This window comes from Nerophis lumbriciformis, linkage group LG14 (assembly GCF_033978685.3).
Source record: "Nerophis lumbriciformis linkage group LG14, RoL_Nlum_v2.1, whole genome shotgun sequence".
NCBI lineage: Eukaryota > Metazoa > Chordata > Actinopteri > Syngnathiformes > Syngnathidae > Nerophis > Nerophis lumbriciformis.
The window spans coordinates 18,570,137-18,596,914 of record NC_084561.2 but is presented as its reverse complement, the minus strand read 5'-3'; the positions used below and the strand labels follow the sequence as shown (position 1 = coordinate 18,596,914).

The following is a 26,778-nucleotide window of genomic DNA, read 5'->3' as shown; positions in this document are numbered from 1 at the left end:
TCACGCAATATCCCTAAAAAAAAGCTTCAAAGTGCCTGATTTTAACCATCGTTATATACACCCGTCCATTTTCCTGTGACGTCACATAGTGAAGCCAACACAAACAAACATGGCAGAAAGAACAGCAAGCTATAGCGACATTAGCTTGGATTCAGACTCGGATTTCAGCGACTTAAGCTATTCAACAGATTACGCATGTATTGAAACGGATGGTTGTAGTTAGAGGCAGGTAGCGAAAACGAAATTGAAGAAGAAACTGAAGCTATTGAGCCATATCGGTTTGAACCGTATGCAAGCGAAACCGACGAAAACGACACGACAGCCAGCGACACGGGAGAAAGCGAGGGCGAACTCGGTGATCGCCTTCTAACCAACGATTGGTATGTGTTTGTTAGGCATTAAAGGAAACTAACAACTATGAACTAGGTTTACAGCATATGAAATACATTTGGCAACAACATGCACTTTGAGAGTGCAGACAGCCCAGTTTTCATCAATTAATATATTCTGTAGACATACCCTCATCCGCGCTCTTTTCCTGAAAGCTGATCTGTCCAGTTTTGGAGTTGATGTCAGCAGGCCAGGGAAGCTAGGGTCAATATTCTTCTCTTGATCATCTTCGGTGGCATAAGGGACGGTGTGAGCCAAGACATCCAGGGGGTTTAGCTCGCTCATCTGCGGGAACGAACTGCCGCCATTGCTTGCCGTGCTACCGAGGTCCTTTGTCCCTGAATTGCTCACACACTCCGGCAGATTCAATAGGGGTCTGGCGGCAGATTTCTTTGACTTTATCGTTGGAAATGCATCTGCTTTGAGTGTCGCAGGATATCCACACATTCTTGCCATCTCTGTCGTAGCATAGCTTTCGTCGGTAAAGTGTGCGGAACAAACGTCCAATTTCTTGCCACTTTCGCATCTTTGGGCCACTAGTGCAACTTGAATCCGTCCCTTTTCGTGTTGTTACACCCTCCGACAACACACCGACGAGGCATGATGTCTCAAAGGTACGGAAAACAGTCGAAAAAACGGAAAATAACAGCTGATTTGACTCGGTGTTTGTAATGTGTTTGAGAAAATGGCGGATTTCTTCCCGATGTGACGTCACAACGTGACGTCATCGCTCCGAGAGCGAATAATAGAAAGGCGTTTAATTCGCCAAAATTCACCCATTTAGAGTTCGGAAATCGGTTAAAAAAATATGTGGTCTTTCTTCTGCAACATCAAGGTATATATTGACGCTTACATAGGTCTGGTGATAATGTTCCCCTTTAATACTCTGTTGATGCACCTTTCGCAGCAATTACAGCCTCAAGGGAATTAAGCATGGTGGAGGCAGCATAATGCTGTGTGGATGTTTTTTAGCAGCAGGAACTGGTAGACTAGTTAGGATAGAGGGAAAGATAAATGCAGAAATGTACAGAGACATCCTGGATGAAAACTAATGCTTCCCATCCAACCTGATGGAGCTTGAGAGTTGCTGCAAAGAGGAATAGGCAAAACTGCCCAAAGATAGGTGTGCCAAGTTTGTGGCATCGTATTCAAAAAGGCTTGTGGCTGTAATTTCTGCCAAAGGTGCATCAAAAAAGTATCGCGCAAAGGCTGTTAAAACTTTTCAGATGAACTGTAATTGTATTGAGAGCAGTGCTATCAGACAAATGGCACTACAAATATGTGCGAGACTTATAGTTGTCTATGGGGATGTTGTGCGACACATCAACTAACTGTTAGTATACCTATGAGTGCTTGTGTTCTTGTTTCTGTTTCACAGATTATTTACATACACACATTTTGAATACGCGTTAAGTCCGTTCTGTAAGATATTCAAAACACAGTTTTTGTACCGTTCTTGTGAAAAGAGAAAATCATTGAAACTGCATGCACATTACAAGAATTGCACAGCAGCTCTGAAATGGGGGCACATTAAAGCATATAATTTGCACTAATGCATCTCATATGATGCGGAGGTATCATGACCGTTTTCTCTTATCATGTCATGTTATTGTCTGTAACTGAAGCAGGCCGATTTGTGATGGTGCTAAGTGTGCTGACGGATGTCATGTGACTAACAGAGCACTAATGGACAGTGCTAGTGTGTGGCATCTTCACAGTGTTACAAACAGTGGTTTATTATTATTTGGAGTAGGTAACTTTGTATTTCCCCAAGTGTGTGTGCGATGTCATCTTCTGCTGCTGTTTTGTAACGTAAATATTTCATCCCCATGCACAAAGAAACACATCAGCCCAGTTTAACGCACCTGAAACGATCAGTTTGATGAAACTACAGACAGAAGATGAGCTCTTATCTTGTAGCTTATAAAACGGTGGGGCTAATTTATGAATTTTATTTTGCAAACGGCCATATTTGTTTTGAAGTTTTTAACAGACACTGAAAAAGTATGTTATTCATTGTGCAATGGCGCCATCTTCTGGACAAGTTCAGTCACTGCAGGTGCTGCAGGGTGAACGTCTACAGTATTCCCTTCGGTTTTGTGCTTTGAACCAGAAGTACAAGCGCCGTTCCGTCTTCTACTCGTCCATAGCCTTTCTTCATTAATCACTCCAAGCAATGTTTTGTAAGTTTTACAATATAACTAAAATAATTCATAATTATTAAACCTTCCCCAGTGTGATGTCTGTAGGAGTGTTTTCATGCTTATTTGTACGTAAAATCGTAATGTTACCAAGCTGAGATTGTTAGCATTAGCTAATATGATAACACGTTTACAAGTGTCTGTGTTAGTATTAACTTACAATGGCATTCTGTTTGTATTGTTCCAGATTCATAAATTCACTATAGCGTCACCGTGGAGTTATGGAATATGTTTAGCTGATTGGAGAGTTCGCTTCTGCAGCTTGTGGGTCCATGACGATGACTTCTGTTTTGTTTGATCAGCCATTTTACTGCTGTGTGACAGGCACAGTTTGGAAACAATTAAGGAATGTAGATAACCATTTACAAAATAACAAATGTCACAACATGTATATTTTCTGCTTATAGTCCGGTGCAGCTAATACATGGAAAAAAATATTTACTTCCAAAATTTAGTGGGTGCGTCTTATGTGCGCTATAATCTGGAAAATACGGTAATTCCATTTATATACCCAAATCTAGTTGTCTATTTTTTACCTTTGTACATTAATCAGTTTTGTTCAAGTAGCCATTATACAAGTGAATGGAATTTTCCCTGAACATGACAAAACTTGTTCTAAAAGAACAGCTAAATGTATTCAAATATTGATTTAAAATACACACTCGATTTTCTTACATACAAACCCTCCTCAAGTGGTTCTACGATGTCACTGCTGGCTTGGAATGGTTGCAGTACGAGGGAACGAGCTTTGAAAGTACTTTCCCCAGTCATTTCAGTTATGGTCATATTCACATACATTTGCATTACAAAATAAAGGAATGTTTCTGTTAAAGGGAAAATAAGTGGAATTCTGCCTGAAATTTACAATACGGAAAAAATACAAAAACGCAAGGGCGCAAGGAAAGAAGTGCAAACGACAGATTTTCTGGGAAAAGGTGAGGGTTGACAAGCATGAGTATTCACAATAAAAATGTAGGACTCTATAATGGCAGCGGTGGAAACAATTACATCAATACAACATTTGAACAAAACAAGCTACTGCGTGGATTATCAACAACAGCTTCCATTAAGGAGTATGTTGGTAGAAGTTTAGAGACTGTTATGTAGAATTTGAGGTTGTTTGAATTGTGATAGCTGCGTTTACACAGCAGATCAAAGTGCTCAATTTAGCGCCTATAGCAGAGATCTTCAACAGGGGGTCCGCGACTCCCAGGTAGTCCAAAAGGGTACTGCAGAGAGGCTGTGAAGTTTTTGGTTGATTTTTATGATATATCGTTTTATATTTCCCTTTACAATTTTTTCACAAATGTAAATGTATTTAAATACACATTAACATTGAGCCAACCATTGTCATGCAGTTGAATATGAATAAATAATAACATGAGTAAAAAATTATTTTATTCATGTTAGTATTTAGTATAGATAGCAATCGGCGCGCTGTAGTTGCCTGCTAGCGATCGGCGACCTAGTTGCCAGCTAGCAATTAGAGCGCTAGTTGTCAGTTAGCGCTCTAGTTGCCAGCTCGCAATTACCGTGCCAGTTACCAGCTGGCAATTAGCAGACTACTGTCAGCTAACAATAAAGCCCTTGCTGCCAGCGGGCTATTGGTGTGCTAATTGTCAGCTAGCGATTGGCGTGCTAGTTGTCAGCTAGCGATTGACGCCCTAGTTGTCAGCTAGCGATTGACGCCTTCGATGTCAGCCAGCAACTGGCACGCTAGTTGTCAGCGAGCAACTGGCACTATAGTTGCCAGCTAGCAATTAACACTCTAGTTGCCAGCTAGCAAAATGCGGCAAGGGATTTAATTACATTTGGAGAAGCCCTGATACAATGCAATTGCATGCAGTACATGTGTTCTGTTGAAACTGAAAATGTCAGAAAGTGTCTAAAAGGAAGAGAAGGAAGGGAATTCAAATTGGGGGGGTTGCACGCTCCAGTTTAGTCGCCAGATGGCACTACAGTGTTGAATATTTTAAAATGTGTTTTGTGGCAATTCTAACTTTGGCCAGTTGCTATGTAGAGTGACACTTTCCATCATTTTCAGCAGACTGCATTGCAAAATTTTAAACCCCCCCACCTCCCTCTCACGCAAGATTCACTCGGAAATGGGGCCATATGAATCTCTACAGTATTTATTATTTCCAACAAAACATTTTGTGGCGGGACATCTGTGGATTAAAGGACTTCTTCTCGACCATGGTGTGCTCCCGGAAGTAAACAAATGCCTGACTTGGAAATACTTTTAAAATGATCTCAAGATCTCGCAAAACAATCTCAGGATCTGGCAATATTTTCTCGGGGTTGTGTTTTGCTCACCCCCTAACCCCTGTATCTGAAAGAGGCTACTTGGAAGCAAATACAAATCGGAATGGTGTAGTGCAAATCAAGCCTACGAGAAGGGCAGAAAAATAATAATGTACAGGAATGTTGTGATTGAGAGGAGTGTTACAAAAGAGATGTTTTCCTGTCACCTGTTTGACATTTGTCCGTCATCCTTTCAGATATAGACATTTTATTCAAACATTTGGTCAATCGGAAGAATTATTTAGCATGAAAAAAAAATTGGGAAAGTTTTGTTTCAGTTTGAGCTGACCAAATACCTCTCTATTTGTTGTTTCCCCCCAAAGTACATACTGTACATACCGTTTCTGTGACTTGTCGCTCTCGTGACTGTAAAAATTGCCCTTCTGCTTTTATCCAAATCATTTAGTTGCACTTAATATTTTATTGCTGTCAAGAAATACTGTTGACGTAAATGTTTGTTTTCTATTTCAATTATGCAATGACATTGTGCGTGTTTTGTCGCGGTAGCTTGTCTTTCTTGCAGGAGTGAGTCATCTGATGAAAATGTGCTGGTTCAAAATGTTTTAGTTGGTGTAAAACCTATTGTCCTTATTTACCTTCTTCCAGACTACCATTGTTCATGTATGCACTTTAACTACCAAATAAAAGTCAACATTATCAAGACGTGTATCTGTTGAAATCATTTTAAGGGGAGCTGCACTTTTTTTGGATTTCTGCCTATTGTTCACAGTCATTATGAAAGACAAGAACACAACTCTTTTTTCTTTAAGGGGGGGTGGGGGGAATTCTAAAGTTGTTGTTTTTTGGGGGGGGGGGGGTTTAAACGCTTGCAAGATGCGGCTAATGGAAGGAAGTCCTCTATGTTGCCCCCAAAGCCCTCTAAAACCCTTTGTTTTATATACGTAATGTAATAACATACACATTCATAACAATATCTAATATGTACAATATTTAACGTATTTTGGTCATTTTAAGCATTACCAGAACTTATTTCCTGGGCGCATTGATTTCAGTGCCCATAGCAGCTTCCTACTTCCGTCAACAAATACATGTGTGTTCTAATCATGGCAGACTTCGTACTAGGCAACGAAGACAATTATTTTTGGACAAATGAGGAGTCACAACCTTATATATTTAAAGCTGAATATATGGAGGTTGAACTGCTGGTTGTAAAAGCTGAGCAAGCACAAAGGTAGTAGCAGATGGAAGCCGAAGAGTCAGCGCTAGAGATGTCCGATAATGGCCTTTTTGCCGATATCCGATATTGTCTAACTCTTAATTACCGATTCCGATATCAACCGATACCGATATATATACAGTCGTGGAATTAACACATTATTATGCCAAATTTTGTTGTGATGCCCCACTGGATGCATTAAACAATGTAACAAGGTTTTCCAAAATAAATCAACTCAAGTTATGGAAAAAAATGCCAACATGGCACTGCCATATTTATTATTGAAGTCACAAAGTGCATTATTTCTTTTAACATACCTCAAAACAGCAGCTTGGAATTTGGGACATGCTCTCCCTGAGAGAGCATGACAAGGTTGAGTTGGGCGGGTGGGCGGATTTGAGGTGCGGGGGGGAGGAGGATTAGGGGGTAGCGGGAGGTGTACATTGTAGCGTCCCGGAAGAGTTAGTGCTGCAAGGGGTTCTGGGTATTTGTTCTGCAGATGTTATCCCGAAATGTGTTTGTCATTCTTGTTTGGTGCGGGTTCACAGTGTGGCGCATATTTGTAACAGTGTTAGTTGTTTATACGGCCACCCTCAGTGTGACCTGTATGGCTGTTGATCAAGTATGCCTTGCATTCACATGTGTGTGTGAAAAACCGTAGATATTATGTGACTGGGCCGGCACGCAAAGGAGCTCTGTATTTCTCCCTACGTCCGTGTACACAGCGGTGTTTTAAAAAGTCATAAATTTTACTTTTTTGAAACCGATACCGATAATTTACGATATTACATTTTAAAGCATTTATCGGCCGATAATATCGTCAGTCCGATATTATGGGACATCGCTAGTCAGCGCCTGTGTAAATGTGGAGCTTGCAGAGCTATTCCACTAGAAATGGACTGCTTCTGCTGCAATAACAATGTTATTATCGATGGAAATTCTTATTGTATCTGGCGAGGGGTACACCCAAAATCAACTGGAAAAAACGTCCCTGGACAGCTTGACCAAACGAACAACTGTCCACTGAGTAAGTCACTGTAATATTGATCATGATACATGCAGCACATCATGCTTGTTAGTACAACTCCATACACTGTCCGGCTAGCAGAGTCCAAACAAAACTCTGAATGGGGGCCAATACTTTACAGATACAGTGATATGATTGTTCATGTTTTTTAGTCAACATAGATTCGTGTCCTATCGCATTACAAACTCAAAAGTGATTCAGCTGCTACGGAGAAGCTGGTTTACGGCTAATGCCGTAGCAAGGTGATGTGTTACTACGCTAGAAAAACAATTCCTCGGTGTTGCCTCTTACAATAACAATGTCTCTTCAGTTTGTTACTATACAGGATGCGGAACATGAATGAAGTATGGTTGGCGTTTTTTGTGGATGCATTTTTAGACGGATAGATAGATAGATATGTCCGTCATCCTTTCAGATATAGACATCTTATTCAAACATTTGGTCAATCGGTAGACTTATTTAGCATGAATATATATATATATATATATATATATATATATGTATTTTTATATGTGTGTATGTATTTTTATTTTTTTTGCATTCTATTCTAGGTGGCTAGTGGGAGCAATCCGTTCTGCCTCTAAATCACTCTAAAAATGCATCCACAAAAAACGCCAACGATACTTCATTTCCGTTCCGCATCCTGTATAGCAGTGGTCCCCAACCACCGGTCCGCAGACCGGTACTGGTACCGGGCCGCACAATAAAAAAAATAAAATAAAATAAAATAAAATAAAAAAAATAAAATATATATATATATATATATTTTTTTTTTTTTTTTTTTTTTTAATTAAATCTACATAAAAACAGACTATATACACTATATATCAATGTATATCAATACAGTCTGCAGGGATACAGTCCGTAAGCACACATGATTGTATTTCTTTACATAAAAATTTTTTTTTAAAAAATAAAAAAATAAATCACCCCCCGGTCCGCGGGACAAATTTTCAAGCGTTGACCGGTCCACAGCTACAAAAAGGTTGGGGACCACTGCTGTATAGTAACAACTGTAGAGACATTGTTATTGTAAGAGACAACACCGAGGAACTGTACAGGCGGCAGGATGGGGAAGGGGGTGGGTGGGTGGGTGGAAAGAACAGTGTAACTCGGCCTGTCGCCATCACGTCTCCACCTCATCGCTGCCACCACAGCCTGGGGGGGGCAATAGACTACAGACTCTGATTACATTGAACACATTGTTTATTAAAAAATAACCAAATAACAATACCTTATAATAAATAAAAATATTACAGAAATAAAGAAGCCTACAATTTTTGGTTGTGTTTTCCGCTCCATTTGCAGAATGGCGATATACGATATATATCTCGATATTTTTTCCGTAAAGTATAAACAAAAAAAAACAGTCCTAGTTACCTGAGATACTAAGTATGTCATTATTAGTAAGTCAATATTTTGACTTAGTAATTTGATGTTAGTTTGTCCAAATTGTCAGACAATCGCTTCTCTGATGTCTCCATCATTTCCAGAAGTCTCTTCTTTATCTGGACGTCGTCTTCTACTGCATTCAGCAACTTTGTCTCCATTGGAAGTTTTCGTTTTAGTCTGTCGTGCTTGTGGCTGTTGAGTTTTGCCTAGTGAAAAAAAAAAAAAAATGTTAAGGATTTTTACAAAATTACATTCAATAATCATGAATACTTTATTTGGGATTAACTAACTTTAGCACAGGTGTAAGATAGGGACATGTTATTTATAACATGTCAAATGGCCCTCAACGTCGGGAAACAATGTGTGTCAATAGAGCACTCCGAGGTATTTTAATTTTGACAGAAAAAAAAAACATTTAATGCAACTGCAGTTTTACTTAACTCAATATTATTTATTACAAGAAACTACTCAAAGCATTTTTAATACGACCCTATTTAAATACATCTAAAACAGCTGAACTTGAATATATGCTTGCCATCTTGACTTCTGATTCAAAAGCAAGTATTTTTGTCACACTGTTGTCAAACAATGATAATATTAAAACAAATGGGCAAAATATGATTCCCCATTGTTGAAAGTGGTCATCTGAGAACATTTGTAATTGCAGTGCAGTTCATATAAAAATGTTTTGATGCCCCAGATATACTGTACAACATCTATCTGCCTTTTAACAATATTACTTCCTAGCAATGAAGTTAGCGCCCACATACCTGGAGTAGAGCTCTTCTCTCTTTCACCACAGAAGATTGTGGATTGCTCCTATTGGAATATTGCTGCTCTTGTACATCATTTGGCATATCATTGTCTGTGACCAGGCTGTCAAGGGTGAATGGAGAATCTGAACTCCTGTGAGAGCTTGTGTCAATATCTGATGTTTCAATTCCAAATTGAATGGATGTAGTTGATGGAGAACCGCCCCAGGTCTGCTCGGATAGTTCGAAGTACAGCAAAACAACTCTACCGTAACTTCTTCTTCCACCTGCGTCGACTGCTTGTCTGTACTTTCCACGAATCGCTTTCACTTTTGTGCGGATAGTTGTTTTTGTGATGTCCTGTTTCCGATTCGAATTTGAATCGTGATTCTCACGTTGTGCGATTCAGAACCGATTCTCATTTTTAAAAAAAATCGATTTTTTTGTTTTTTTTGTTTTAAATGTATTTATTATTATTATATATTTTTTCTTTAAATTAATCAATCCAACAAAACAATACACAGCAATACCATAACAATGCAATCCAATTCCAAAACCAAACCCGACCCAGCAACACTCAGAACTGCAATAAACAGATCAATTGAGAGGAGATACAAACACGACACAGAACAAACCAAAAGTAGTGAAACAAAAATGATTATCAACAACAGTATCAATATTAGCGATAATTTCAACATAGCAGTGATTAAAAATCCCTCATTGACATTATCATTAGACATTTATAAAAATTAAAAAAAAAGAACAATAGTGTCACAGTGGCTTACACTTGCATCGCATCTCATAAGCTTGATAACACACTGTGTCCAATATTTTCAAAAAAATAAAATAAGTCATATTTTTGGTTCATTTAATAGTTAAAACAAATTTACATTATTGCAATAAAACATTGTCCTTTACAATTATAAAAGCTTTTTACAAAAATCTACTACTCTGCTTGCATGTCAGCAGACTGGGGTAGATCCTGCTGAAATCCTATGTATTGAATGAATAGAGAATCGTTTTGAATCGGGAAAAAATCGTTTTTGAATCGAGAATTGTGTTGAATTGAAGAAAAAAAAAAAAAAATTGATTTTGAATCGAATCGTGACCCCAAGAATCGATATTGAATCGAATCGTGGGACACCCAAAGATTCACAGCCCTAGTAAGAATGTCACCAGACTTGGACTGGCAAGTTTCCCAGTCAACACTTTGTTGAGTTTTGTTAACTTTAAACTCCAAAACGATGCTTAAAAGTAGCTCTACTTCTCTGTCAGTCCACATATATAATTATATAACCCGCCATTTGTGCTATTTGCCGCCTCCGGAAATGACGTTTTGGATGTTTCCGATTTGGCTAAATGGTCTTAAGTCCTAGGCTACAGCGCCCCCAGAATTTTGGCATGCGTGTGACACTCAGTGTATGCGTTTGCTTGGGGACAGAAATAGTTTTTTTAAATGCGCATGTGTGGCTGGAGATTTTGTTAAGACGTTAGTTTAGGCGGTGGCTCTTCATTGTTAAGGCGGCCGCCTTAATAACAAAACGATGCGGGAAACCATGTATATCCAGTGTTTCCCACACATTCATTTATTTGTGGCGGCCCGCTAGCTAACGCTTGCTAGCGTGGTAGCATTGCTTCATTTTTACAGGTGTTATAGGTAGATAGTAGTGATGGGTCCGGCAACACCGATGCATCGGCGCATGCGTCGAGCTCATAGAGCGAAACCCTGTGTCGGTGCGCGTACGGCTTTTAGAAAGTCACGTGACCGATCATGAGCTGTTTTGGTCACGTGACCGATACGCGAACTGTGTCGCACTGACGCCTCCTCTGTGCCCTGTGAACGGCTCTTTTCTACAGCCGGAGAAATAATAACTAAGAAGAGAAAACATCTAAAATTGAATACGTTGGAAAAACTGTTTTTTTTTTTTAATAAAAATGTGTAAAAAAATAATAATAATAATTTCCAGGTCCACAAGCATCCTCATTCCCAACACGTTCTCTTAGATTTCCATGTTATGATACATGTTCACATTATTTATTGACTGTATCTAAAAAAGACAAAAAATATATTTTTATTTAAATGAAGTTATGAAATAATCCTAAATTAAATACAATGACTTGGTTTATATTATTGTTTATACTAGGTCAGTGGTTCTCAACCTTTTTTCAGCAATGTACCCCCTGTGAATTTTTTTTTAATTCAAGTACCCCCTAATCAGAGCAAAGCATTTTTGGTTGAAAAAAAAAAGATGAAGTAAAATATAGCACTATGTCATCAGTTTCTGATTTATTAAATTGTATAACAGTGCAAAATATTGCTCATTTGTAGTGGTCTTTCTTGAACTATTTGGAAAAAATATATAAAAATAGCTAAAAACTTGTTGAAAAATAAACAAGTGATTCAATTATAAATAAAGATTTCTACACCTAGAAGTAATAATCAACTTAAAGTGCCCTCTTTGGGGATTGTATTAGAGCTCCATCTGGATTCATGAACTTAATTCTAAACATTTCTTCACAAAAAAAAAATCTTTAACATCAATATTTATGGAACATGTCCACAAAAAATCTAGCTGTCAACACTGAATATTGCATTGTTGCATTTCTTTTCACAGTTCTTTTTGACAGACATTTTAGTGACAAACCTGAGCTTGTGCTTCACGGAGTTTATGAACTTACATTCATATTTTGTTGAAGTATTATTCAATAAATATATTTATAAAGGATTTATGAATTGTTGCTATTTTTAGAATATTTTTTTTAAATCTCACGTACCCCTTGGCATACCTTCAAGTACCCCCAGGGGTACGCGTACCCCCATTTGAGAACCACTGTACTAGGTCATAAAATCAGTGTCAGTTGAGTCGGTCCATAGGTTGCCTGTAGGGATTTTTAATGTCCAGCAGATGTCAGTATTTAGTGACACAGTATCGACATAGTATCAATACAGTTTTGCAATTTGTCGAAACGCTTCATGAGGCCTCATCAACCCATCACTAGTAGATAGGTTATAGCTGCATCGCTCGCGGCTCGTCATATATTTAACGTTAATCCGCGATTTCACGAGCGTTTCACTGACGGTGAGCAGCCTGACGCTGCTTCATTAACACCGCCGCTCTTTGACTCGGGGGCCGGGCAGACGCACGTAGTAACAGTCACGTGTTTTCATACCGACGAGCTAACGTGTCCAGGTTATAACCCTGTTGTCAATAAACACACATGGACTGAAGCTAAATTGTCCACTGCAGCATGTGAATGCAATAAAAAGAATAAAATCTGAGCCAGCCAGCTGTTAAAATGTTGTCCAGGTTAATGTTTTGGCCATTAAAGGCCCTTCATTTCAAATTTCAACTGTGATCGGGCTTTAAACAGGTGGCTGACCTGTTCGGATGGGTGTAACTGCTACTGGTCAAATAATGTGAAATAGCATTTAATTTTACATGTATGCAATGCCATTTAAATGTAATTATAGATAATAATAATAATAATAAATACTGTGTAGTGTTGTAAATAGTCAACGGGAAGGATTTTAGTAAGATATAAGCCATGAGCACTACACAGCCAGAAAAAAACCTAAGCAGGACAAATAAAAATATTGGGGCAAGTAGATTTGAGAAGTCAGGCAAGTAGAAAAAAACCTTAACGTTGAACCCTGCATGTGTTGAGCTGCTGCCGCTTAAGGTTAGACGGCACTGTACATAGAGCGCTTCTGCTCGTTAGTAATAAATTCTAATGTTGGATGTTCACTCCTTCACACAGATGAGTATAGAAAAATATTTTCAATGGCCGAAAAGGGCTCGACAGGAGGAGGAGGAGGAGGAGGAGGTTGACTGACTGTGGCAGGACACCTCTGCCTCTGTTTCACTTCATGTTGCTGGTAAATAATATGGTTGTAGTAGTAGGCTAAAGTTAAATTATTTAGTATTCACTAGTTAAAGGGGCAGAGCTTTAAGAGACATTTTAGTTTTTATATTTTATAAGATATGTTTTTTGTAAGAACCACAATTAATAAATATATTTCAGTGAATCACAAATTGTTCCAATCTGTATATAAATATGTACATAAAATGTTGTAATTATATTCCAACTCTGCGTTCTTCTTGGTCATCGCCGCTGCCGCCGCCACCCCCCGCCGCCACCTCTCACCCCCCGACCACACCACCACAAATAGATGCCTGTCCTGTGGGAAACACTGATATCCATATATATATATATATATATATATATATATATATATATATATATATGTGTGTGTGTGTGTGTATGTCTCATAAGAATTGTGAATGAAAGGCAACATTTAAAAAAATAAAGTTTCTCTTTAAGAAAGCAATTTCATGCTGCAGTAAATTCATTATACATTTACTCAATGTTTTCAGAAGAAGACAACTATTTTCTGTACCAACACAGAAAAGCTGTTTTTTTTTTTAAGTCCAGCAAAGTAATTTGCATAAACTTCACATAAAATATATATATTTTTTTATAAGTACTATTTTAAGCAAGGCAGGTTTATTTATAGAGCATTATTCGTAGAAAAGGCAATTCAAAGTTCTTTACATAAAATGACAAGGCAAAAATAAAAATAAAAATACAATTTAAATTTAAATAATAAAATATAATCCTCATAAAAACAATCAATTCAAATTAAAATCAAAGAGTGTGGATAAAATATTTTAAGTTTTCATATGCACTATTAAAAAAAAACAATTCAGCCAGGAACATTGCCAATGTTGCGGCCTGTCTAACATCTTCTGGAAGACTATTCCAAATCGTATGAGTATAAAACTGAAACGCAGCTTTGCCATGTTTCGTTATGACTCTTAATATATTATAATAATTCTGATACACCTGTTTATGTTGAAAATATATTGATTGATTGATTGAAACTTTTATTAGTAGATTGCACAGTACAGTACATATTCCGTACAATTGACAACTAAATGGTAACACCCAAATAGGTTTTTCAACTTGTTCAAGTCGGGGTCCACGTTAATCAATTCATGGTACAAATATATACTATCAGTATAATACAGTCATCACACAAGTTAATCATCAGAGTATATACATTGAATTATTTACATTATTTACAATCGGAGGGGGTGGGGGTGTTTAGGTTGGGTTGCTATCAGCATACTTCAGTCATCAACAATTATATTATCTGAGAAATGGACATTGAAACAGTGTAGGTCTCACTTGGTAGGATATGTACAGCGAGCGGTGAACATAGTGAGCTCAGAAAGCATAAGAACAAGTATATACATTTCATTATTTACATTTGATTATTTACAATCCGGGGAGGTGGGATGTGGGGATATTCTGTTCGACGATGTGAATAGGAGCTTTCCATGCCTCCAAACTAAAATTACACCACCAGATGTCACTAACGCTTAACAGTACCAGAGAACTACTATCATGATTGGCAACACTAAATTGGCCCTAGTGTGTGAATGTTGTCTGTCTATCTGTGTTCGCCCTGCGATGAGGTGGCGACTTGTCCAGGGTGTACCCCGCCTACCGCCCGAATGCAGCTGAGATAGGCTCCAGCGACCCCCCGCGACACGCGGTAGAAAATGGATGGATAAATGGATACTTAGAACCACAAAACATTACTATTCATTACACTGTTTCAATGTCCATTTCTCAGATTATATAATTGTTGATGACTGAAGTGCCCCCCCCCTCCACAACCCACCCCCCGGATTGTAAATAATGTAAATAATTTAATGTATATACTCTGATGATTAACTTGTGTTGAGTTAAAGTTAAAGTACCGGTACCAATGGTGAAATTTGTCCTCTGTATTTGACCCATCCCCTTGTTCACCTCCTGGGAGGTGAGGAGAGCAGTGGGCAGCAGCGGTGCCGCGACCGGTAATCGTTTTTGGTGATTTAACCCCCAAATCCAACCCTTGATGCTGAGTGCCAAGCACGGAGGTAATGGGTCCCATTTTTTTGATGACTGTATTATGCTGATAGTATATATTTGTACCATGAATTGATTAACGTGGACCCCGACTTAAACAAGTTGAAAAACTTATTTGGGTGTTACCACTTAGTGGTCAATTGTACGGAATATGTACTGAACTGTGCAATCTACTAAAAGAAGTCTCAATCAATGTAACATAAGAAACCTGATACAATTCATTAAACTACCTTAAGCTATATTCATACAACGCTACACAATAATTGTTGAGTCTTACCTTTAAATGAGCTTCTTCAGCCATCACCTGTTTGTTGTGTTGTTAGCAGGTTAGCATCCAGCTACCAGGCAAACAAGCATTCTGTATCAAAACAATGGCATATTTGATGAATATTGAATACTACATTAAACAGAAAACAAATTAAATACCTCATTAAGGATTTGAGGGGGGGTCTTACAAATCTTGACTGGTCCACTTGAGCACACTAGACTTTCCACGACGAATCCAATCCAAGATGGCGCATACACTTTACAACATGAGTAAACGATAATGTTGGTTATGTAAGTATATTACAAATTTGTTACAATTGCATTGTTTGAATGTCACCGGCGAAGTAACAGCTACATTTACCAGCTATTCTCGAAGTTAGTGATCAAATAAGTTCTCTCTCCACAGTGGTTCCACCATATTCGGACAATGAGGTGGCCGAGTGTCATTGAAGGCGACACAAGTTTGTACACCTGAATGCTGTTATCTGATTACCTGTTAGCTGCCTAGGCCCGGGGTCGGCAACCCAAAATGGTGAAAAGGCCATATTGGATCAAAAATACAAAAAAATTAAAAGCCTTATTACATACAGATAGTGTGTCATGAGATATAAATTGAATTAAGAGGACTTAAAGGAAACTAAATGCTCTCAAATATACCTACAAATGAGGCATAATGATGCAGTATGTACATAGAGCTAGCCTAAATAGCACGTTAGCATCGATTAGCTTGCAGTCATGCAGTGACCAAATATGTCTGATTGGCACTCCACACAAGTCAATAACATCAACAAAACTCACCTTTGTGCACAACGTTAAAAGTTTGGTGGACAAAATGAGACAGAAACAGAAGTGGCATAAAACACGTTCTAGAAAGTCGGAGAAAGTTATTCATGTAACAACTATGGTGAGTTCATGGACCGCCAAAATTAGTAGTACAAAATCGTGCTCGCCAAATACTCGAATCAGTGAAGCCTGTTTAATATAAACAGTGGGCTTTATAACAATTAGGGAGGTTTGTGTCATGTTTGTCCTCCTACAGAAACCATATTAAAACAAAAAAATATATTTTTTCCCCCTCATCTTTTTTTTCATTTTTCATACATTTTTGAAAAAGCTCCAGAGAGCCACTAGGGCGGCGCTAAAGAGCCGCGGGTTGCCGACCCCCGGCCGAGGGTGTTCCATATGGGTACCCGGATGTTGAATGGCCCTGGGCTGGACCCACCCGAAAACATTGCCAGTTTTATATGTACACCACTGTAATGTATATACCTATTATGTTAATAAAATAAAATTGAAATATAGACGTTCAAACAAAAATCAGAATGACAGGGACTATTTTAAGTGAGTTAGGATGAAATATTGTAATCGTCATTTCCGGTAAATCCTTCTTCAATGGCACTCGCGCCCTCGGCGTGTTAATTACGGAAGTGGGCCAATTAGGCGAGTAATAGGTTGAGTCTTTTCAAACGTATGCTCTCCTTTCAGCAGCCATGAAGCTCGCAGTTGTTGTTCTTGTCCTCCTCTGCAACAGCTGGAGATGTTTAGGCTCGTCTCACCATAAAGAGTCATGTCGCCATCCTCCATCCCAGTGGTGTCGCTCTTTGGAGATTGCTATCGAGTGTAAGGTGAGTGGAGTGATTCATTTATTTAAGTCTAATCCATATCTCGCATCAAAAAGTAAAAAAAAAAAAATATATATATGTATATATGTATTAGGAAATTATATATATATATATATATATATATATATATATATATATATATATAAGTATTAATATATACATATATTAGGGCTGCAACAACTAATCGATTATAAAAATAGTTGGCGATTAAATTAGTCATCGATTCGTTGGATCTATGCTATGCGCATGTGCAGAGGCATTTTTTTTATTTAAAAAAATATGTATTTATTTATTTTAATTTTATTTATAAACTGCAACATGTACAAACAGCTGAGAAACAATAATCAAAATATGTATGGTGCCAGTATGTTTTTTTTCCAATAAAATACTGGAAAGGATAGAAATGTAGTTTGTCTCTTTTATCCGCTTATTAATCGAAGTAATAATCAACAGATTAATCGATTATCAAATTAATCGTTAGTTGCATCCCTAATATATATATATATGTATATATATATATATATATATATGTGTGTGTGTATATATGTATATGTATATATATATATATATGTGTGTGTGTGTGTGTATATATATATATATATATATATATATATATATATATATATATATGTACGTGTGTGTATTTATGTGTATATACACGTATGTATGTATGTATGTATGTATAGATATATATGAATATATGTATACAGGTGTATATATATATGTGTATATGTGTGTGTGTATCTATATATGTACGTGTGTGTGTGTATATATGTCTATATACACATGTGTATATATATTAGGGCTGCAACTAACAACTAATTTGATAATCGATTATTACTTTGATTAATCAATTAATAATCTGATAAAAGAGACAAACTACATTTCTATCCTTTCCAGTATTTTATTGAGAAAAAAAACAGCTTACTGGCACCATACTTATTTTGATTATTGCCTCACAATACGAAGGTCCTGAGTAGTCTTGAGTTCAATCCCGGGCTCGGGATCTTTCTGTGTGGAGTTTGCATGTCCTCCCCGTGACTGCGTGGGTTCCCCCCGGGTACTCCGGCTTCCTCCCACCTCCAAAGACATGCACCTGGGGATAGGTTGATTGGAAACACTAAATTGGCCCTAGTGTGTGGATGTGAGTGTGAATGTTGTCTGTCTATCTGTGTTGGCCCTGCGATGAGGTGGCGACTTGTCCAGGGTGTACCCCGCCTTCCGCCCGATTGTAGCTGAGATAGGCTCCAGCGCCCCCCGCGACCCCAAAGGGAATAAGCGGTAGAAAATGGATGGATGGGTTTCTCAGCTGTTTGTAAATGTTGCAGTTTATAAATAAAGGTTTATAAAAAAATCAAATCAAATAAAAAGTAGCCTCTGCGCATAGCATAGATCCAACGAATCGATGACTAAATTAATTGCCAACTGTTTTTATAATCGATTTTAATCGATTAGTTGTTGCAGCCCTTATATATATATATATATATATATATATATATTAGTTTTGAAAATTTTAAGTATCAAAAGGGCCCACCGCATGCTTTAATTTTTCAGTGTGTGGCCCTTAGTGGAAAAAGTTTGGACACCCCTGCTTTAGAGTACCAAAAAACCTTCTTTTTGTAATTAAGAGTCATGCCTAGATAATAAGGACCAGTGGTTCCTCATGTGACCCCTTCTGGCCTAAATATTAAACCCTTAAATTAGATTTGACTTCCATGAATGTTTGGTTTTGTTCTGTCCTGTTAGTCTATTGACCCGCATAATAAGCGCCATTGGCCTAAATCGGTACCAAAATGTGTCCTCTGGAAATGCCCCATTAAATGAAGTGTGACATTTTTTTTTGTATTAAGTAAAGTTTCCTACACATTTATGTGGTTTTATATTTATTTATTACAGTTGAAAGGATAATAGCATTTCTTGCCTGCCCTTGCTTTGTGAAATTGTTCTTTACCATAAAATCTAATGGTTGAAGTCCCAGGTGTCAAACACAAGGACCGGGGGCCAGATCTAGTCTGCACATCATTTTATATGACTTGCAAAAGCCTGGAAATAATGTGTCATAAAATTACTTTTTCTTTTCTTACTAAATATATTTATTCTTTAAATTTTGACAGAAACAATACATTTAATGCATGCAATTGCACAACTTTTCAACGTTATGATCAAATAATTGTCACAAATGTATGTTTATCATACATTCTAAACATTTTTTGTTAAAATAAAATAAATACTTAAATATCTGCTTGACTTATGATTTCAAAGCAGGGTATTCATTAAATTGTACACTGTAAATTGACAATAGATTTTGGGGTTAAAAAAACAACTGACAGCTTGGTTGCCCGAATTTAACCCTAAAAAAACAACAACAAAAACGTTATATTTTTCTATTTACAGTAATACATTGTAAAAACAACAACCCTCGATTTTTGTGTAAAAAAAAACAAAAACCTGGCTGCTTGGTTGCCATAATTTTACTGCAAAAAAGAGTGGTACTGTTTTTCATTTTCAGTAATATGCTGTAAAAAACAAAAATACAGTGAAAATTCTGACATCAGAGCTGACAGTTTTTTATATTGTTAAAACAGTGATACTGTTTTTCCATTTACAGTAATTTGTTGTAAAAAAAAAAAAAAACACTGTCAATTTTACTGTAAAATCCCAGCTCATGAGCTGCAAGTTTTTTTATTGTAAAATCTACAGATTTAGTCAAATTATATAAAGAAATGTATAGCACTCAAATGCATAGGCAATTGTGTAATATCATGGGGCGCATCTGTATACATTTCTGTTGATAAATTATTCACTGTTACAAGCAGCCCTCAAAACAAGTATACACCCCTGATTGAAGTCATTTAGAAGTGGTTATATTTTTTATATCTTTGTGCTCGTCCCAATTTCAACTATTTACATTTTTTTTAGTTTAGTCCCTGAGTGTTTAAACACTCCTGTTAACTTACCTAACTAAGTGTAGAGCTGCTATACAGTGTACACATTCTGTGGTCAAGTTTTACTGTGGCAGATGGTCCTGACTCTGCAAGGTCAAATCAAATTTTCCGTTTCAGCTTCTGGTACAATAATTTGTCAAAACTGAATAAATTAAATAAACTCAATGTGATGATTCCCCCCCCCCCCCCATGTTATGTACTGTAGGTGCAGAAGCAATGCATGGAGCTAAGTGCTATGCGTCCTAACGATGCGGTTCCTCGGGTGTCTGTCACGTTGTACTATGAGAGTCTGTGTCCAGCCTGCAGAGTCTTCCTCACTCAGCAGCTTTTCCCCACCTGGACTATGCTGCAGGACATTATGCGGGTCACACTGGTCCCGTATGGAAACGCTAAGGTGCGCTCATTACTTGCAAGCAAGAAGTTCTTAAGTGGTCAAACATAACATTTTTACTTATTGTTGCTCAGGAGCTGTTGACAGGCAACACTACCTTCACCTGCCAGCATGGAGAGCCGGAATGCCGCGGAAATATGATTGAGGTTTGCAGTGTGTTGAACGTTTCTTTTAATCAATCAATCAATCATTCGTTTGTTACCTCAGGCCTGCATCCTGCACTTGTCGGACCACGCAGCTTTCCAGACCATCTTCTGCATGGAATCGGCTGCCGATGTTCTCAGCGCAGCGCAGCCAGTGAGTAGTGCGAAATGCATGGCAGTAGATACTAGGGCTGCAACTAACGATTATTTTCATAGTCGATTAGTCAGCGATTATTTTAACTAGAGATGTCCGATAATGGCTTTTTTGCCGATATTCCGATACTGTCCAACTCTTAATTACCCATTCCGATATCAACCGATTCCGATATATACAGTCGTGGAATTAACACATTATTATACCTAATTTTGTTGTGATGCCCCGCTGGATGCATTAAACAATGTAACAAGGTTTTCCAAAATAAATCAACTCAAGTTATGGAAAAAAATGCCAACATGGCACTGCCATACTTATTATTGAAGTCACAAAGTGCTTTTTTTTTTAACATGCCTCAAAACAGCAGCTTGGAATTTGGGACAAGGAGGTTGAGGTGGGAGGGCGGTGTTGAGGTTGGGAGGGGAGGGGTAGTGTATATTGTAGTGTCCCGGAAGATTTAGTGCTGCAAGGGGTTCTGGGTATTTGTTCTGTTGTGTTTGTTGTATTACGGTGCGGCTGTTCTCCCGAAATGTGTTTGTCATTCCTGTTTGGTGTGGGTTCACAGTGTGGCGCATATTTGTAACAGTGTTAAAGTTGTTTATACGGCCACCCTCGGTGTGACCTGTATGGCTGTTGACCAAGTATGCGTTGCATTCACTTGTGTGTGTGAAAAGCCGTAGATATTGATTGGGCCGGCACACACTTTTATTGGCGCTCTGTACTTCTCCCTATGTCCGTGTACAGCGGCGTTTAAAAAAGTCATACATTTTACTTTTGAAACCGATACTGATCATTTTGAAACCGATACCGATAATTTCCGATATTACATTTTAAAGCATTTATCGGCCGATAATATCGGCAGTCCGATATTATTGGACATCCCTAATCTTAACGATTAGTCGACTACTCGGTTAATAAAGCATACACATATTTAATGGCTCTAATTTTTCCATCGACTTCTAAATGCAGCCTAAGTTATTTTAGGCATGTGCTTACCAACAACAAAGATGAGTAATTCACTCATAAATATTTATTTATACTGTAGTTGTGCTGCTCATTCAGCAGTTACAAAAAAAAAGAAAAGGAAAGGCCATGTGCTAAAAAACGCTTAACCTTGTTTATGTATTTTTTTTAAAAACTGTTAAAATAGCAGCAATGAAAACACACATAACACAAAATCTAACTTCTTCAAAAAGAAAAGCATTTTGTGATGTTTAAAAAGCATATTGACTATTGATTAACTCTTGGCGGTTTTAGCCCTCTAATAGACTCAATGTGTAGACTTCTATATTTAAATAATTCTTGAAATGTTAGCTATTTAAGAGATTGTATGTTTAAGCTTATGATACCTCCGCATTGGTGCCTGCCTGTGCGTGCACGCACGTATAAAGTGCCTTTTTTACGGCATTGCAAATTGACGCTGCTTTAAAAAATACTAAAATTGATGTAGACTAAGTTTAGCTGGATGACTTTGGCTAAAATGTTAGTCATTTTTCACACAACTTCGTCTCATTCTTGTTAGCTAGCTAGCAAGGTAGAAGCTAACACTCTTAAGTAAGTACCAATGATTGTCACACACACACACTAGGTGTGGCGAAATGATTCTCTGCATTTGACCCATCACCCTTGATCACCCCCTGGGAGGTGAGGGGAGCAGTGGGCAGCAGCGGTGGCCGCCCCCGGGAATCATTTTTGGTGATTTAACCCCCAATTCCAACCCTTGATGCTGAGTGCCAAGCAGGGAGGTAATGGGTCCCATTTTTATAGTCTTTGGGATGACTCGGCCGGGGTTTGAACTCACAACCTACCGATCTCAGGGCGGACACTCTGTACCAAGGTTTAGACCGCATCCTCCCTCCAAATGTCCGACATCATGCCTTCACTTTAAATGCTTGCGTTTCCCAGATGTACTGCCATAAAAATAAGGTCCGCTTTGCAAAATGAGAGGTTTTCGTCTTTTTAACAAGAATAAGAGGAAATATCCTCACACTTAACATGTTATCACTGACAATGTTTTTGCGAGTGACTTACTTCCGGCCGGAAAACATGAGTGATGACGTCAAGACTATTGTCGACAAATATGATTGTCTGCACTGCAAAAAGGCAGTGTTCAAAAACAACAAACAAAAATAAGGGGTATTTTACTTGAACTAAGCAAAATTATCTGCCAATAGAACAAGAAAATTTGGCTTGTCAAGACTTTCCAAAACAAGTAAAATTAGCTAACTTCAATGAACCCAAAATACCTTAAAATAAGTATATTCTCACTAATAACAAGTGCACTTTTCTTGGTAGAAACAAAAAGAGACGTTTTTGCTCAATATGTTGAAAAATATTCTTAAATTAAGTAAGTGCTAGTGCCATTATCTTGACATAATGATATGCGCTCGGCATTACATTTCTTGAAACCAGCAAACTTATACTAAAAACTGATTTATTGTTCTTAATGGAAAGGCAACAAGGCAACCGCTTGTTACTCTCGGGGTCTACTAGCCGCTCAGGCAAATCATATTGTCTAAAAATGCATTTTCCCATCGATAACATGACATCATCAGGCCAAGTACGTGCTCTTTCAGTCAATTAGTGCGCATATATACAACCCGGGCCCCGGCCAAAAAAAATTTAATTGTAATTTTGAAGAATTCATCTGAATGTGCATGAACTATTTCTGTTCAAAATAGTTTGAAATGTCACATGTGAAATGTTTAAATATTAACTGTCAGTTTATTGTACTGTGCCAACTTTACTACTTTGAGTACGTATTTTCTATTGTTTCATTGAAAATAAAACAGCAAAGTCCATTTGGCTGTCATCTGTTTTAATTTGACAAAATTGTGTCTAAGTCATGATTTTTTTTCTTCATGCTTGAAATAAGAAATTATTACTTTAAAAAAGTAGTTTTATACTTGTGAGTGTTGATGACACAGCTTTGCAACAGTTGATATTCTAGTTTCAAGCATGTTTTACTCAATATAGGTCATAACATCTCAGCTACAAGCTGTAATATCTTACTGAGATAATTTAGGACCAAAACCCTTAAAACACTTTAACATACAATCTGCTTAGTGAGAGGAATTATTTTATCAGACAGAAAATAAGCAAATATCACCCTTATTTGAGATATTTAATCTTACTTAGATATCAGTTTTTGCAGTGTGTGACAAATTTTATTGTCGACTAATGCTTGCAGCCCTAGTAGAGATACCCACAATGTATACAGTTGTTTTGATACGGTATGCAGTATCAGAAAAGTGTGTATTCTACCAGGAAGGTAGCAAGATAATTGGGTTTTGACTACAGTGTGTCATTGTCTGGGACTGCACGAGTACTGCCGGGACAGGGGAATTGCGGTTCACTGATTTAAACATGTACTTTGACTATCGATCCCGGTCCCTTTTAGAAAAATGGGACGCATAGAAGTTTTCCACTCAGCACAAACGCGATTTATTGTTTTCCGTAACATCTCAGTAAATTTTAAGGTACAAGTGAGTACAAAAATAGTTTTGACAACAGCATAGTCTGGTGCTGCATGAATGCCGTCGTCACTGGAGAGCTGCGGTTCAGGCATACACGGCAAAAACTGAAATCTAAGTAAGATTAAATATCTCAAATAAGGGTGATATTTGCTTATTTTCTGTCTGATAAAATAATTCCTCTCACTAAGCAGATTGTATGTTAAAGTGTTTTAAGGGTTTTGGTCCTAAATGATCTCAGTAAGATATTACAGCTTGTTGCTGATATTTTATGACCTATATTGAGTAAAACATGCTTGAAACTAGAATGTCAACTGTTGCAAAGCTGTGTCATCAACACTCACAAGTATAAAACTACTTTTTAAAAGTAATAATTTCTTACTTCAAGCATGAAAAAAAAATCATGATGCCGAGCGCATATCATTATGTCATACTTGCCAACCCTCCCGGAGACTCCCGAAATTCAGCGCCTCTCCCGAAAACCTCCCGGGACAAATTTTCTCCCGAAAATCTCCCGAAATTCAGGCGGACTCAGGTCCATGAGGACCTGAGTCCGCTAACCCACAATATAAACAGCATACCTGCCCAATCACGTTATAACTGTAGAATGATCGAGGGCGAGTTCTTGGTTTCTTATGTGGGTTTATTGTTAGGCAGTTTCATTAACGTCCTTCCAGCGCGGTAACAACACACAACAACAGCAAGTCACGTTTTTGTCTACCGTAAAGCAGTTCGTCTGCCGTAAACAGCAATGTTGTGACACTCTTAAACAGGACAATACTGCCATCTAGTGCATTTGATGAAAGCACTTTTGTGCGTGCCACACATCAATGCATCATCAGAGAGGGTGTTCAGCATGGTTCGAAAAATAGTGACAGAGAATAGAACAAGGATGGACAATTCAACCCTTAACTCAACAATGAGTAGATGAGTGTTATGTGTGTGTATATGTGTAAATAAATGAACACTGAAATTTAAGTATTTATTTTATTTATATATATATATATATATATATATATATAATAAAATACATATATATACGTGTGTATATATATATATATATATATATATATATAATAAAATACATATATATATATACACGTGTGTGTGTGTATATATATATATAGCTAGAATTCACTGAACGTCAAGTATTTCTTATATATATCTATATCTATATATATATATAGATATATATATGAAATACTTGACTTGGTGAATTCTAGCTGTAAATATACTCCTCCCCTTTTAGCCACGCCCCCAACCGCACCCCCGTCCCACCCCGACCACCCTCCTCCCCCCACCTCCCGAAATCGGAGGTGTCAAGGTTGGCAAGTATGCATTATGTCAAGATAATGGCACTAGCATGTACTTAATTTAAGAATATTTTTCCACATATTGAGCAAAAAGGTCTCTTTTTTTTTTTTTTTTTCTACCAAGAAAAGTGCACCTATTAGTGAGAATATTCTTATTTTAAGGTATTTTTGGGTTCATTGAGGTTAGCTAGTTTTACTTGTTTTGGAAAGTCTTGACAAGCCGAATTTTCTTGTTCTATTGGCAGATAATTTTGCTTAATTCAAGTAAAATACCCCTAATTTTTGTATTTTTTTTTAACACTGACTTTTTGCAGTGTATACAGAAAGTGGTTATTCATGCATGTGTGCTATTTGTTTTGTTTGCCACTCGGAGAGTTTTGAGTAAAGCGTGTTCTCCATGTTGTCACAGTGCCTTCACATGCACGCTCCCTCCATCTCCTGGGCCACTGTGGACTCCTGCGTGAGGGGAGGTCTCGGCCGCAAACTGATGCACGCCAATGCTGCCATGACCAGAGCGCTCAGCCCCGCCCACACGCATGTCCCGTGGGTCACCTTCAATGGGGTAAAAAAAACTAAACTGTGTTTGTAGTTATTTGTTAGTGCAGCATTTCTCTCACCCTGCTGATTTTGGCATTTGCAGCATTTTTATGAAACTGTTTGTCATTCTTCATAAATAACATTTAAAAAATAATATTTAGGATGTTCTGATTTGGGTTTTATGCTGCAGATGCTGGTGGTTGATGGATCGGTACAGCCTTAATGAATATAACTGCATAGCATTTCCTGCAAACAATGTTCTACTGAAGTTGCTGCTTTTGATCCATCCCATCCAACCTTTGCGTAATTTACAATAATTCCACAAGGGGGAGTCAAAGGATAGGATAGCCCAGAGCCGTGTGTAGAGAGAGTATGGCCAACAATGTGCAAAGTTATAAATAAATGATAAATGGGTTATACTTGTATAGCGCTTTTCTACCTTCAAGGTACTCAAAGCGCTTTGACAGTATTTCCACATTCACCCATTCACACACACATTCACACACTGATGGCGGGAGCTGCCATGCAAAGCGCTAACCAGCACCCATCAGGAGCAAGGGTGAAGTGTCTTGCCCAAGGACACAATGGGCGTGACTAGGATAAGACAAAATAATAAAAAAATGTATTAAAAAAAAATACCTAAGACCTTGTTTACATTGTTTTGTTCATGTAAATATTGTTTTGTACCATATTGTGTACAGATTCTAAACTGTAATGCAGTTTTTGTTGTATTTCCATTTTTCCGCATTATTCGATATTTTGATTGATGTC

At 37.7% G+C, this 26,778-nt stretch overlaps 2 protein-coding genes across 9 annotated transcripts in view; one reads left to right on the top strand and one right to left on the bottom strand.

Annotated features, from left to right (window-relative positions):
* LOC133616539 (GTP cyclohydrolase 1 2-like) overlaps nucleotides 1-16,474 on the bottom strand; it is a 56,361-nt gene extending 39,887 nt beyond the window's left edge. The window contains exons 1-3 of one of the 6 annotated variants that reach the window (XM_061975940.2): nucleotides 16,228-16,474; nucleotides 15,589-15,686; nucleotides 15,440-15,520 (exon numbers count right to left, since the gene is read on the bottom strand). The gene's annotated coding sequence lies outside the window, so the exon portion shown is untranslated. Of the gene's footprint in view, nucleotides 1-15,439; nucleotides 15,521-15,588; nucleotides 15,713-15,790; nucleotides 15,863-15,922; nucleotides 16,068-16,227 lie in introns of those variants that run through there. The other 5 variants (XM_061975941.2, XM_061975943.2, XM_061975944.2 and 2 more) reach the window with 5 other exon arrangements.
* The window catches only part of LOC133616538 (gamma-interferon-inducible lysosomal thiol reductase-like), a 36,819-nt gene continuing 25,647 nt past the window's right edge, over nucleotides 15,607-26,778 (top strand). The window contains exons 1-8 of one of the 3 annotated variants that reach the window (XM_061975939.2): nucleotides 15,669-15,720; nucleotides 15,836-15,890; nucleotides 16,915-17,054; nucleotides 20,202-20,390; nucleotides 20,462-20,533; nucleotides 20,595-20,684; nucleotides 25,880-26,032; nucleotides 26,198-26,607. In XM_061975939.2, coding sequence (XP_061831923.1) covers nucleotides 15,857-15,890; nucleotides 16,915-17,054; nucleotides 20,202-20,390; nucleotides 20,462-20,533; nucleotides 20,595-20,684; nucleotides 25,880-26,032; nucleotides 26,198-26,230 — 711 coding nt within the window. In that variant the 5' untranslated portion in view covers nucleotides 15,669-15,720; nucleotides 15,836-15,856 and the 3' untranslated portion in view covers nucleotides 26,231-26,607. Of the gene's footprint in view, nucleotides 15,721-15,835; nucleotides 15,891-16,914; nucleotides 17,055-20,201; nucleotides 20,391-20,461; nucleotides 20,534-20,594; nucleotides 20,685-25,879; nucleotides 26,033-26,197; nucleotides 26,608-26,778 lie in introns of those variants that run through there. The other 2 variants (XM_061975936.2, XM_061975938.2) reach the window with 2 other exon arrangements.